General features: G+C 40.5%; 1 protein-coding gene across 1 annotated transcript in view; it reads right to left on the reverse strand.

Annotated features, from left to right (window-relative positions):
- Positions 1–15,070, reverse strand: part of Ccdc112 (coiled-coil domain containing 112) — a 31,815-nt gene that overhangs the window by 1,197 nt on the left and 15,548 nt on the right. The window contains exons 3-9 of the mRNA XM_021150836.1: positions 13,627–13,748; positions 9,168–9,257; positions 7,275–7,350; positions 6,503–6,893; positions 3,142–3,555; positions 1,391–1,486; positions 363–481 (exon numbers count right to left, since the gene is read on the reverse strand). Coding sequence (XP_021006495.1) covers positions 363–481; positions 1,391–1,486; positions 3,142–3,555; positions 6,503–6,893; positions 7,275–7,350; positions 9,168–9,257; positions 13,627–13,748 — 1,308 coding nt within the window. The remainder of the gene's footprint in view (positions 1–362; positions 482–1,390; positions 1,487–3,141; positions 3,556–6,502; positions 6,894–7,274; positions 7,351–9,167; positions 9,258–13,626; positions 13,749–15,070) is intronic.

The following is a 15,070-nucleotide window of genomic DNA, read 5'->3' on the forward strand; positions in this document are numbered from 1 at the left end:
GGAAGATAAAAAACAACAGATTAAATGGCAACCTAAAGTACATATAGCACTGATGAGATGGCTCTCGGGGGAAAGTGGGTAAAGCCACTGACAACCCTGCTGGGTTACTGAGACTGCATTGTGGAAGAAGCAATTATCCTCTGACAGTCACATGCACACCATAGCAGCCATAGCTCTCACATACCCATGCACACAAAACACACAATACAAATATAATAAAACATTAAAAATAGAGATTTCTTTTCAATCTATTGATAAAAATATATATTCAGAAACTGCATAAAATACAACCATGCATAGAACTGCATAAAATCAAACACATTATAAATTTCTATAGTGAACACCTTCTACTACCTTCTCACCTGTGTGGGATATGGAGAAGTGGCCCAGAGCCTGATGGACCTATCTTTTTGGTTCGTTCTTCCCAACCTTTGGTAGGTTTGTAAAGCCTAGAAGGATCTCTACTGACATTATTTTCAACCTGTGATCAGAAGTAAAAGAGTATCAGTTAATTCTATGAACTAAATATGTACTGAGCAAAGTCGTCAATAATACAAAGGAGTTTTAAAACTATACGTGGTATTAGCCAAACATGAACAAGCTACCACTGTGGTTATGCTGCTAATTAATAAACTACTAAGTTATCCTTTCCGAGCTGTGTTATTTCTTTTCTATTTTAATTACAAGAAACAGACTACAGCTTATATAAGAGCACTGTAATTGGACAATAAAGGTAGGATAAATAACACCAATAAAGACATCTACCTGACCCATGAGGGCACCCACATTGGTTCTGAGCCGTTACCAGTGGGACTAAGCAATGCCCACAGCGGCACAGATGCTGAATGGAGGATCAGAAAGAATAATGTGTGAGGAGCGAGAAGGTTCGGGAAAGAGTGCTTCTAAAATGATGTGGCGGAACCCAAGTAACTGCCAAAAATGTATTAAGTTCTGCTCTGTAGTATTAAGTGTGAAATATAAGGCAGAGGGAACAATGAAATATAAACAGGGTGGTTCTGCCAGTCTCCTTAAAGTTAAGGAATCAGGAGGGAGGGAGCCAGGGAAAGGGAAGACATTCTGGTGTGCTCTGCTCCTGGCCTGACTACAGATATTCTCTGCTGGACATTTCAAAAAGAAAGGATGTGTACTGATTTTGCCCTAAAGAAATGATAAATATATGAAGAAATGACTATGCTCAATCTCATTGAAATATACATATATGCATGTTATGTACATGAGGAAATGAAAAACTCATTAATGTGAAAAATTTATGACTCTATCTTGTTTGAGAAACTAAGTTTTAAAAGTAAAGCAGGACATAATGGCATACACCTATGCATTCAAGGACAGCCTGGGCTACATAGCAAGAGCTGTGTACAGAATAGAATACCTTTTCTTTTAATTTTGTCAGTCGCCTTTGTTTTTCTGCCTTCTCTTCTTCTTTTGCCTGTCTATCTAGAATTTTCAATTCGAGTTTATGTAAATCCTAAGAAAGTACCAACAACAAAAAAAAGATTATATTAAAAAACACAATTAACATAAATTTGCTTCCCTAAGTGTTTGCAACTTAAGTCAAGTCAGCTGCCCACTCCTTCAAAGGTGGTGGGTTTCTCACAGGAAGGCTAAGAGCTGCACTTTCCTGACTGACTGTGGCCCCTGCTGGCCTTCCTGCATTAACGTCTTTTAAAATGTCACTTATTTTACTCAAAAGTTCACTCTAAACCTCTTAATGAGTAAACTAAACCCATTTTTTACCTATCAATAAAGCTTCATTTAGTCTGGAATCTCTGTGTCAGTTCATATTTTCAGTTTTGTTTTCTTTTTTTTCATCTTTTTAAAAATTGTATTCCGACGCCTGCTTACTGTGTGGGAGGAGAATGAGTAAGCGTGGGTTCTCTGGCCGCTCAGTGAGATTCTATAAACTAAAAGAAATGACTTTCACACAACTCGTGTCTTTTTATCTGTTTTCCTTTGTGCATCCCTTTATGAATCTTTGCTGTGCATTTTGATGCCCTTAACAATCCATAACATTTTGACTCACGGAGAGCTATTTTGTTTAGACTTTGTGCACCTTGGCATGACCTTCCCTGTCTTGCCTAGAGAACACATTCAGCCTGGTTCATAGCCTCCTCAACTGCTGATTCCCATCTGTTGCTTGATGTTTCAAAGACACTGGAAGTATAACCACGTGCAGGGGGGAGGGGGGAAGGGGCACTAGGAACTGAACCTAGAGCCTCCAACCTACTAGGCAAGTGTTCATCCACTGAACTACATCCCCAGCAGTGTACCCTAAAGTGTTTAGTTTCCCACGAACAACACAGCTGACATTCCTCTAAGCCCTTAGACATGCCCTCCCTTCTGTTAGAGAAAAGTTTCCTTCCCTTCTCCTTCAAGACTCAATTCAAGCCCCCCTTCTTTCTAACACTCACAGCTCTGGGAAGCACCCTCTGCACTATCTACCCCCTGTAATACTCTGACTATACCTTAGTTACCACACTGATTGTCCTAATTAGGTGTCTAGTGGTGTGATGAACACCACAAGCCAAAGCAACTTGGAAGACAAAAGGTTTATTTCAGCTTATAGTTGTAGTGCATCGCTGACTGGGGAAGTTACGGCAGGAACCTGGAGGCAGGAACTAAAACAGCCCATGAAAGAATCTGCTTAGTGGCTTGTTCCTCATGGCTTGCTCAGCCTGCTTTCTTATATAACCCAGGAGCACCCGTGCAAAGATGGCACAGGTCACAGTGGGCCAGGCCCTCCCACATCAGTCAGCAATAAGGAAGATGCCTTATAGATATGCCTACAGGCCAATCTAATGGAGGCATTCTCAATTGAAGTTCTCTCTTCCCAGAAAGACCCTTGCTTGTGTTAACCTGACCCTGCCCCCTCAAAAAAACAAAAAAAAAAAAAAAACAAAAAAACTGACCAGGACACTGTCATTTTACTTGCAAATGCAAACACCTTTCCCCACTAAATCATAACTTACTAGAAGTTAGAGGGTAAAGCATACTCACTCACTGTGCTACAGCGATGTCAGCAGGTGTGGTGTGGAAGATGATGGGATGAACTCAGTCTACATGAGCCTGGAAGCAGGGCCTTCAGGACTCACTCATAGCTACCTAGGAAGGGTGTTTACTCACTCTTTCTTGAAACCTGGAAATCTCCTCCACAGCAGTCTTCCTCTTCTCTGCCTTTTCTGTCTTTTCCTTTATCTCCTTCTCAAGCCTCAGGAACTCTTCCTGCTCCCTCTTCTGCTGTGTGTAGCTCTCCAGGAGCAGCTTCAGCTTGGACTGCCGCTGCCGCTCTCTCTGCTGCTTTCTCTCCTTCTCTTCCTCCTCTCTGAGCTGGGAAGCAAGCTTCGCTGACATCTCTAGACTCTTCTGCTTTTTCCAAGCTTCCACTGCCAGCTTCTGCTTCTTTCTCTGTTCCTCTTTCTGCTTTGCACTATCTTCTGGTTTGCTTTGAGAAGGCAGAGGCATGGTGTCCACCTTTTCTTTCAACTTGAGTATTTCCTCCTTCTTTTGCTGCTTTTTGGTTTTCCAATTTTGAATAGACTAAAATAATCAGAGTGAAAGGAGACAAAACCAAACAAGCTTATGATCAGATCAGCCAGAGGCATTCCAAGCACAGCCTCAGTTCTAAAGACGGGCATTTGTCGATGCTGGATGTTTAGGGTTTTAGGATTTGTTTTAAACCAGTGCAATTTTTTCTACTCACGTTTAAGAAACTTATGGTCCGCTGTAAATCTCTGGGTCCTGAGTTATTCTCTGGCCTTCCTGTGCATGTGGGAGCCCTCTTGTCTCCCCCAATATTCTCAGGGACTGCATTTCCCTCTAATCACCTCACTTGTTTTCAAATTCTATTTTTAGACAGACAATCAAAAGAAGATTTAAAAATGGGACTGAACCTTCTGTGAATTGAATGAGAATGGCTCCCTAGACTCTTAGTTTTGAATGCTTAGTCCTAGTTGGTGGAACTGTTTGGGAGGGATTAGTCTTGTGAGAGGACATGTGCCTCATGATTACGGACCAAGATGCAAGCTCTCTATTCCAGCACCATGCCTGCCTGTCTCCTGCCAAGTTCTCTGCCATGATGGCTGTGAACACTAAAACCCCTGGAACCATATACCCCACATCAAGTGGAAGAAGTGATTTGTACACAGAGGTCTTGTGACAAGTTAGTGCCTGGTACATGATGCTTCATAATTGCAGGGAAGAAAGAATAAAACCATCTCATCTCTAAGTATGAACACGCCAAAGATGATTTAGAATTCTAGCAACCTTTGTGCCATACAGTATGTCATCTAAAGTGTCACTCAGTCCCTGCCTCCGTCAGGAAACTGTTTCTGCATCTTTCCTTATAGTATATCATTCATTCATGCATGCATGCATTCAATAAATCCTACACAGTGAGATAATGTAAAAAGCAAAGCTATAGGATTCAGAGATGATTAACAATACCCAATACCATCTAGATAGGACCTCTTGATATGGCAGTCCTCAAACACATCATGGATTTGTGGCAGAATGCATTTCTTTTACTAAGACACCCCCCCAAAAAAATCTATGAAAAAAAGTCAACTGAAATGAATAGTATGCTTACTGGGCTACTGACTATTACCTCATTTCATGATAGAGGGGTCAAAGTTTACAGACTGGCATCAAGTCTATGGATCAGCACTGAGTGCCGGGTCTAGGTGAGACACAGCATAGGCACATTATAGGGCATGGTGGACAAGTCGTTAGTGAATGCCCCAGTGGACCACTTATTTTTGGATTGAAAAGAAGGTGGTAGCCTTTGATCTAGGAATATTTTGTCAGTCAGGGAATGGATGGGGAGGAGAGATGTACATAAAAAGAGGGGGTATTCAAGGGCACTCAGAGCATGTCTGAAAATGATTAAGTGTCATCATTTATGCAAAACACAGTCTATGCTAAAGGAATCTGGGGTAGAAATGGTAAATTCTCTACTTAAAATCTTAAACTCTGTATATTTGCACCCAATACTTGCATTTCACCCAACTTCCCTCACCTCTAACATGAAAACTACTTCTGTGTTCACACCGCCTTCTACCTCAGCATCACATCGAATCCATCAAACATTAGGAAATAGAGCATAAGACTAGCATGGAAGTGGAGCGCTTGCTTCTAGTATAAGGAGCACTGGGTCTACTCCTTTTTGTGATACGGCATCCCACAAAGCCGGGGAAACAGCTAGACAACTTGGTAAAAAAAACTCTTGTTGGGCCCAGAGTTCCAGTAGGGTTGGGGGCTGAGGTCTGTAAAGTTTTAACAGGTTCCAGGACAGTGCTAGTGTTGTGTTGCAGATCACCGACTGTCTAATGTTCCAAGCTGTGGTAGAAGAAAAGCCTACACATATTTTAGTAGCTTATGATTTTGAGTCTTTAAAACTTATTTATATGATAAAACTTGCTTAAAACTCCCAAAGTCAATCTCCTCACATCTTCACCTCATTTTAGACAGGGTCAAACAATGAGAGCAAGATCACAGAACCCACAGCTGTCTCTAAACTTCAGATTATACAGGAGATTGTTTGTTTATAAGACATGTATTCTCGATAAACTAAACAAGTTTAAATTCACACACATGAACTACACAAACAGCTCAGACCTACCTTTCTTTCTTTCTTTCTTTCTTTTTTTGGTTTTTCGAGACAGGGTTTCTCTGTATAGCCCTGGCTGTCCTGGAAGTCACTCTGTAGACCAGGCTGGCTTTGAACTCAGAAATCCGCCTGCCTCTGCCTCCCAAGTGCTGGGATTAAAGGTGTGTGCCACCACGCCCGGCTCAGCTCAGACTTTTCAACAGGTAGCTTATTTCTTTAAATTAATGGCCAAGGTGATTTTGCTCCCCAGGCAAAAGTGACAAATGTCTAGAGGCCTAGATGATGATGACAGTGAGGGGAGTGTTGCAAGCACCTAGTGCTGGAGCCCAGCTCTGACAGCACTAACCACTCCACCGTGAACAGAACAGCCACCACAACCTAGTTAGTCTGCACCAGATGCTGATAATAAAACCCTGACCTACGTCAAAGCTGGGCTAATATGTATTTGAAAATGAACCTTTTAGGATATTAACCCTCTTATAGTAGCTAAAATTTAAGTATTTACACAATGATACTGAAGTTCAAAAGTAGTAAAGAAACTTTTAAGAGTCCCCATAGCAACTAATGTGGCATTTGCTGAGATAACCTTTTCCTGCTGTCTGCGCAGCTCTGAATCAGCCCTTGTCCTGGGAGTGGAGAGACAGAATCTCACACTGCATTATATGGTTTCTTGTGGTAGAAATGTTTGGTCTTGGGAAATCTAACTGAAGTTGTACTACAGAGTACAAGTTTCCTAGCTTTTCAACTCCTTGGTTTCATCTGCTGTAAGAGACCATGGGCTACTTTATGCTGTTCGTGGAAAGCTAATGATACAGTTAGTCTTTGCACACCTGGCACACTGACACACACAATTAAGACAGCTGTTGTAATTACTATTACCTCTTTTTTTTTTTCTTCTAATGTCAGGAATTTTTGGTACCACTTCTCGTGTTGCTGAACTTCATCCAGAGTTCTTCCCGGAAGGTGTTCTACAACCTCCTTCATAAAGCTCGGCTTCCCCTTATGTTTGTTCCTCACTTTCACAAAGTTCTGGTGGTCCAAGGCATCCCAGCCCCCCTGCCGCCCTCCCGTTTGCTGGAGGAATTTTTCAAAATCTACCACTTGTTCTGGAAGCGTCCTCGGTGTCACTCTGTCTACGGGAACTTTGCTTGAGATGGCTCTGAAAGCTTTCTCTGTTTCTGAATTACCCAGGGCCCAGGACTCGATCCTCCTGGAGACAGCACTCAGCTCATTATTGGTTGTTTTCTCTTCCTGAATAAGCTCTTCATATCTAAAATGAACAAGAATGAAGTTTGCATAACACGATGACCCATCCACATTAACCTTTCGCTCTTCTGAAAATTTAATTATCCCTGACTGTTTCATCTACCTTTGTTGACATTTCTAATATTAGTAACATTCATGTATAAGCCTTAAAGGAAGTTTGTTTCCTCGATCATAAACAATCTTGCAAACTTTTATTAGTGATCTTCTGATGTCCAAAATAAATGAAAATTTACTTTAAGTATGAAAGGCCATTTAAACAGTAGGACAGAAGGCAGTGTGAATGTTCCTTTTGTATAAGACTCAGTACATTCATAGGCAACAATGAAAGGGTGAGTTATTGGAAAATCAAAGTAAAAATTTTAGATGAAGGTAGTTTAAAACATACATTAGTCTCTGTTCTTCTTTAAAAGTGTTGATTGCATTTTCAATTTCTTCCATCATTTCTCTGAGCTTCTCGACAACTGTAAAAAAAAAAGTCATATTTTAATATAGCTGAGTTAATAATTAATAATAATAAATATGGACTTTCCCTATTTAAAAACATTTTTTAGCCTAAGCAATTAAGAAAAGTTGCTTATAAGTACATTTTAGTGGTTATAATTTCTGATTAAAGGTATTTTCCTCACCCATATTATTAAATCCTATAATCAGTATTACTTTTAAAAAATTAGTTCATATAACACATACTATTGTTTGAGTTCTAATTTTTATTTAAGAAAATATCTTGGTTAAAAAATGTGGGCAGTCAGGCACAGTGGTGCACACCTTTAAACCTAGCATTTGGCGTGTGGAAGCAGCTGAATGTCTGTGTGTCAGAGGGCAGCCGGATCTACACAGTGAGCCTCAAAAGAAACAAAAAGTTATGCTTGACCTAGCATGTAAGCATGTAACAACTGCCTCATGCTTTCTAAGGCTACAGATGGCATTTCAGAGTCTAGAACCCTCCTGATTCATTTAATTTTCCCAAGGATGAACCTTTAAATATGCAGAACTGTACAGTAAAAAATCTGTGAACATATGTTTATAATATGTCCAAGTAAGTATTTTTATAAAATAGCCACTAAACCTTGAAATGCCGACTAAGGAAAGCATGTCTCCTCTACAGTGCATCAGACTTGTCCGTCTGTCTGTCCTGCAGAGGCTCTGCCGACTCATCTCACTGCCTTCCTTCTGGGTGCTTTCCATCATGTGCAAACTAAGTTAGGACTGTCATCAACTGACCAACGGTGCTGTGACTAGTAAGAAGCTCGGGCACGTATCTCACCTGGGTTTTGATACAGTGTGTGCCTGACAAACTTTGTCCATTTTCCTCTCATTGTTACCTTGGTTGCTCTAATTTGTAGGCATTTTATAAATCTTGTGAATATTTAATTACAAAATTGCATATGAAGTTATAGTTGTCTCATTTGTCTTTCAGCAGTTTTTATTGGTTTACATGTTCTTAAAGTAATTAATTATAGTTATTTTTTTTCTTTAGATTTTGTTCTTTTTTTCCTATGCAACAGAATTCTATGAGAAAGATGTTACATGTTCCCTCTAACATATTATGGCTTCACTTCATTTAATGAATACTTGTCACTCCTCTCCTGTTTGTCAGTTTTAATGCTTGCTGTGCTCCAAGCACTGCATCCATATTCTAGAGCACTAACCCCCCTCCATCCTGCCCCACAAGCTACAGGAAGGGCTATGATCTCATGCACAGCTGAAGACACAAAGTTCAGCCTAAGATGTTCTGACTAATAGATGACAGAGCGAGGCTTTGACACAGTTTATTCTACAGGTTCGAGCACAGTGCTCTGAGCCTTTACAAATGAATTTTGAAACAGGAGGTGAGGATGTAATTTTTTTATTTCTTCTTCCTCCAGACTAGCATTTGTCCCAGGAGGGTCAAACCATTTCTTATGTGTTTGAAATACTTTTGAAAGATTTTTTTTTTCAAAAAACAAATGACAGGATAAGGCCTGGACTAGGAATTGGGAAAACAGTCGTGTTCTACTCACTTGGCTAACGCTGAACCTTCCTGTGCCATGGTGTTTCCGCCTCACAGTGGCTCTTCTGCCTACTTTACACTGTTTTAGGATTGAATGGTAGTTCAAACGCTGAAAAAGTCACATAAACTCTGATACTATACTTCTCCACTCTACCCTGATTAGTTCCTAACAAAGGAGGGCTGGCTCCACCAATTCCAAATGGAAAGGGTGAGAAAAGCATACATTTTTTAACGCTCTAGCAGAAAAGAACAATGTATGAAAGAGAATCTTCTATGAGCTCTGCTTACAGTCAGGTGTGGGCTTCACATCTTTCAGCTGGTTCTGAAGTTTCTTTACGTTGTTATGTATCTTGGCCAACTGTTGCTGGATTTTTGCTCCTGTAAGGAAAAGTCCACACTGTGACAAGTGTGGCTACAATTGACCTTCTGCAGGTAAACCACACACTGTCCCTTAGTTGAAAGGCAGTCAAGAGCAGCCATTTCTGTCAGAACCACAGAACACATCAGCATAAAAAGCATCTCAGCTTACACCCAATATTTGAACGGAGCACTGGCTCTGCCTTACTGAAAGCCTGAGACACGGAGAGGATGCCCTTCAGTCTTCCTTCTGTGGAGAATGGGCTGCTGACTATTGTTTTAAAAAACATGATGGGTAACTGATGTTTAACACATTGTACTCTTTAAAAGCATCTTTCTTTTTAACATGTTGTTATTTCTGGAAAGAGAATTTGCCTTTAACTTATTTTATAAATATTAAAACTATCTAACCAACATTAATTCTATGTGGTGTGTGTGTGTGTGTGTGCATGCGTGCGCATGTGTGTGTGTGCAGAGGCACATTTATAGTGTATGTGATTTTATTTGTGTGGACATAGGTGTGGAGACCAGAGGGCAATGTCAGATGTATCACTTTATAGTTCTCTAACTTACTAACTTTTCAATAAGAGGGTAGACCTATATCTTCTTTTCAAAAATGTATTACATTATACATGCGTTACATGTCACAGTACATGTATATTGTATAAAAGTTGTCAAAGGACAACTTTTGGGAGTTGGTTCTCTCCTTCCACCATGTGGGTCCCAGATATCAAACTCCAGTCATAAGGCAAGTGTCTCTGCCTGCCAAGCCATCTTGTTGGAACCTCCACTATCATTTATTTCTTATTTCTTGAGGCAAGGTCTCTCACTGAACCCAGAGCTCATCAATCCAGCCAGCTTGGCTCAGCAGTGAGTTCTGGGAATCCTCCTGTCTCTATTCCACCGCACTGAAGTTACAGAGACACACATCACACATGATGTTCATGGCTACTAAGGATCTTACCTCGGGTCCTCAGGCTTCCTCTGCAACCCATGACTGGTATTAACTCTATGGAGACTGACAAACTTCTCATTTCACCGAAACACATGCTCTTTCATGGGTATGTGTGGCACTTACTGGTCTCTATGCCACAATTTACCAAGAATAACCAGAGAACCACCCAGAAATAAAATGGTAGGTCAATAATGAAAAGTATAAGAACAAAATAATGCCCTGGGACATTTTCAGATGATAGCACCACAAAGTAATCCTGCTGGGATGTTTACTTAATGAGTAGGCTGGCTCATGGCATAAACACTCACACGCATTCATAGCTGTGCGGGTGACAGTATCATTTTGTCATAGCCAAGTAGTCTTTGTAGCCCTCTTTTCTGGTGTTTATTTTGCAACTCAGAGGCTTCATCACAAGAATCCTTAATGGCAACTTTTTCCAGGGCCAGGAATCAAACCCAAGTCTTCTTGCACATACAAGGCAACAACTAGAACACAGAGATACTGGCATTTGGTCTTGCTTTTCTAAAATTATCAATAGGTTTAGAGCCAGGGCAATGTCCAGATTAAGCCTCCAAACATGGTGTGTGTGTGTGTGTGTGTGTGTGTGTGTGTGCATTCACCCACGTACGTAGGTCCCAGTGGCGGCCAGACAAGGGCACGGAACCGCCCAAAGCTTTGTAAGCCTTTCAGTGTGGATGTGGAGCACCAGACTTCTGCAAGAGCAGCCACTGCTCTTCTACACGCAGCAACCTCTCCAGCCCTTAGTTCAGCGGTTCTCAACCTTCCCAATGCTGCAACATTCCAATATGGTTCCTCATGTTGTGGAGGCTCCCCCACTATAAAGTTATTTTGTTGCTTCTTCATAACTAATTTTGCTAGTTATGAATCATAATGTAAATATCTGATCTGTACGATATCTGATATGTGACCACCAAAGGGGCTGCAACCCTTGGGTTGAGAACTGGTGTCTTAGTTTCACTTTTAAAGTTACACTCTATAAAATTATAAAGTTCAACAAGACATAGAAATCCCTTTATCGTCCTTTTCATTGTATAAAACTTGGTCCTCTATGGATTTTTAAGTCAGGAAACTTTCCTGAGGCTGCGTGTGGTACTCGTTGGTAACCTGTAGCATTCAGCAGACAAGGAGGAAAGGGTGGTGGGTGGTGGGCAAGGGTGGAAACCAGTGACAGATTGAAATGACCTTTGTTAGCAAGTTAAATAATTAGGAAGTGGCTTCTGTCTTTTTTTTTTCCCCACAGCTTATCAGTTACGCCATATCTTATGCAATCTTATTTGTCATTTGGAAATGAAACACTATACAGCCAAATCACTCAGAGTCAATAAAAATGAAGGCATTTATCAAAAACCATGGTAGAATCCCTGAGGTTACTTCTTTAGAGCTGGGATCATGAAAAAAGTGTGTCTCTTTGCATAGAGATTGTGGTGGTCTGAATGAGAATGTCCTGCGTAAGCTCATAAGGACTTGCACTATTAGGAAGTGTGACCTTGTTGGAGTACATGTGGTTTTGTTGGAGGAAGTATGTTACTGGGGGTGGGCTTCGAGGTTTCAGATGTTCAAGCCAGGCCTAGTGTCACTCTTTCTTCCTGCTGCCTCTAGATCTGGTTGTAGAACTCTCAGCTATTTCTTGACCATCATGTCTGCTACATGTGCCATGCTTACCACCATGATGACAATGGACTAAACCTCTGAACTGCTAAGCTAGCCCCCAATTAAATGTTTTCCTTTATAGGAGTTGTGGTCATAGTGTCTCTTCACAGCAATAGAAATCCTAAGACAGAGGCCATGTGTTCCCTCCTTTTTTAGATAGGCACATGAATTATGAGCTTATGAGCGGCAAAACTGAAGAAAAAACATTTAAAAAACAAAAAAAATAAAGTTGCATTGAAACAAGAGAAAAGTGAGTGGGACATGGTGGTATGTGCCCACAATGCCAGCATTTGGAAAGTGGGTAGGGAGCTCAAGAGCTTGAGTCAGCCCTGGCAATATAGAGAGTTCAAAGTCAGTCTGGGCCACAGGAGACCTTGTCTCAAAGGATCCAAAGGAAAGATGAAACAAGTCACCCCAAAATAAACAAATCTGGATCCTTTGTTTAAGGATATAAGCAAGAGATGGACGATCACCCAGCCAGTGTCAGCAAACGTAGCAGTGGTTACGACATCACAATCTAGACTGCTCTAGAAATTCAAGAATGGAGACTTGATAGGTGGTGCTTCTATTACAGCCTATTCTAAGTTCATCAGAAGAGGGAGAATGGGGCTGGTGAGACCGCTCATCGGTTAAGAGCACTGACTGCTCTTCCAAAGGTCCCAAGTTCAAATCCCAGCACATGGTGGCTCACAACCATCTGTAGGGAGATCTGATGCCCTCTTCTGGTGTGTCTGAAGACAACTACAGTGTACTTACATATAATAAATAAATAAATCTTAAAAAAAAAAAGAAGAGGGAGAGTGAGTCTCACTACTACATAATAAAAGATGACTTTAAAAAAATGGCATGATCTGGGACTGGAGAGATGGCTCAGCAGTTAACAGCACTGACTGCTCTTCCAGAGGTCCCAAGTTCAATTCCCAGCAACCACATGGTGACTCACAAGCATCTGTAATGGGATCAAATGCTCTCTTCTGGTGTCTGAAGACAGCTACAGTGTACTCATATAGATAAAATAAATAAATCTTTAAAAAACTGGTATGATCTTATATTTAGAAAGGAAAATGACTGGAAAATTCTGGTGGTAAGATAGTATCATAAGCAGTTTAACCTTTCCTAGCAAATCAGTATGTTGTAAAGCTTAGTAATAGCCATGTTTTCCTATATACAATGCAAAGTAGCTTTTATAAGGATTTTTGCAACATACAGAATCTAGCTCTGCAAGGTATTCTCACACCCTCTGACAATGTTTAAACTACATAACAAACAACAGAACATATTTACTGTATAACTTGTAAGGTATTTTCTTGTATTTCATCTCAGCATCAGATGCACAGAAATTGTAGGCTTTAGAATGTAGACAAGGAAACTCAGGCTTGGATGTAACCCAGTATTACAGCTTTGTACAAACAGTGATGGGGCCTCTGACTCTGCTGCCATTTACTGGGTCTAGCACTCAGTCAACAATGCCAGAGTGATGAGCAGATAGCACAGGAAACAAAGTATTTTTATTTTTTAAAATATTAATGGCATTTGCTGATTATTGACCCCAAATCATCTTTCTATTAATATGGAAGAAGTAGATTTAGAAAACAATTAATTAGAATATTAAACAGGAACCTGAAAATAAACGAAACACATGTTCTTAAGAGACAGACTGGTCACCAGCTCTGTATCACCACAGAACTACAACACAGGCTACGTACAAGGACAACACAGAACAACACTGCCCTTGAGATCTTGTAGTATCTGAACCCAACTTACTTTCTGTCTTCCTGCTGTTGATCAGTTTGTTTTCCAGTTCTTCCAGCATACTATACTCAGTTCTGAAGTCGCCTCTTTGGTTGTAGAAATGACTGTGTTTATCTTTTTCTATGACAATAACTCTTTAGGAAAAGAAACAAATGTTGTAAATATGACTAAAGTATTATCTTAATTGTTTAACATATGAATACATTTAAAATAATTAGTACTTTATGCTCAATTCATTTAAAAAATAAGAGCGTAATTACTTAAACTAATAAGGCTAAGGAATCAAAATAGTAGGTAAGACAGAGTAACTAGTTAAGTCCAATTTTAACCAACTGTAATTTGAACGGTTACATATTTCCTTTGAAAATACAGAAGCCTTTAGCTGTGAGGTTCTAAATCTTACAGTCCTCAAGTAAAACAAAAGAAAAGAAAATATATTATCAAGGAGGCAAAAAAATTTTTTTTCTCAATGTTCGTTTTTCTCTTCCCACAAGGTAAATATGAATATTGACTCTCTCGTCTTGAATCCAATGTGCAGTACGATGTCTCTAGCCAATGACATCATTGCACACAACCTGGAAGGCAATACTCAACACAGTTTCCCAGAGCTTCCCATCTGGCAACACAGACAAAAAGTTTCTATTGATAACCACAGTAGGAGAAATTGATGGGACCGCAGCAAGCCCTATGGGCTTGGCCACTGAGCTTCCATGCATGTGTCGGGGACTTCTGTTATTTGTGATAGAAGCCAAGGAGTTCATCCTATATAGAAACTCTAAGAAGGAGAATGGCTACCAAACTAGTAAGGTAACCAGTCCTAGGAAGGTCTGGTTGCCATCAGAGACCTTACAGTGACCAGACAGAAATGTCTGCCGTGAACACAGAATATGCAATGATAACGACATTTTGCTATTTATGGCCTAGAAACATTAACAGAAAGATTTTCAGAATGTGCTAGTATCACAATGCTGTTATCAACAATGAACACTCAGTAAATTCCACTGTTCATGGGGAAAGACATGAACTATAATGATAAAACTTTGAAATAAGTGGAAATGTTATAATATACAGAGGGGATCTGAGAGATTCGGAAACCAAGGGAGGACAATTAATTAAAAGATCATTGAAAACTAGTCCCAGGGCACAAGCCTCTCACTAAAAGTGTTCACAGCCTTCTTCAGTGAGCGCATGTGCTTATGGGCCAATGGCTTCACTGCACAGCAGCTCTGCTCAGAAGGAACACTGGGTGTTCTTCACACTGGAACTCTCAGGGTGGCTGAGGACAGCAGGCAAGAGCCCCTACATTATATTTCCCAGAAGCTTTGGTCAACCTATAGATTTCTATAGGAACCTGATCTGACTCCAGGTTAAGCCCACAGTCACTTGCTCAGAAAGTCCACATCTCCTACCAGCTCCATGGGTAGTTGAGGACTGTGATTGATGTGAGAGGACCCAG

Source organism: Mus caroli, chromosome 18 (genome assembly GCF_900094665.2).
Source record: "Mus caroli chromosome 18, CAROLI_EIJ_v1.1, whole genome shotgun sequence".
Classification (NCBI taxonomy): Eukaryota; Metazoa; Chordata; class Mammalia; order Rodentia; family Muridae; genus Mus; species Mus caroli.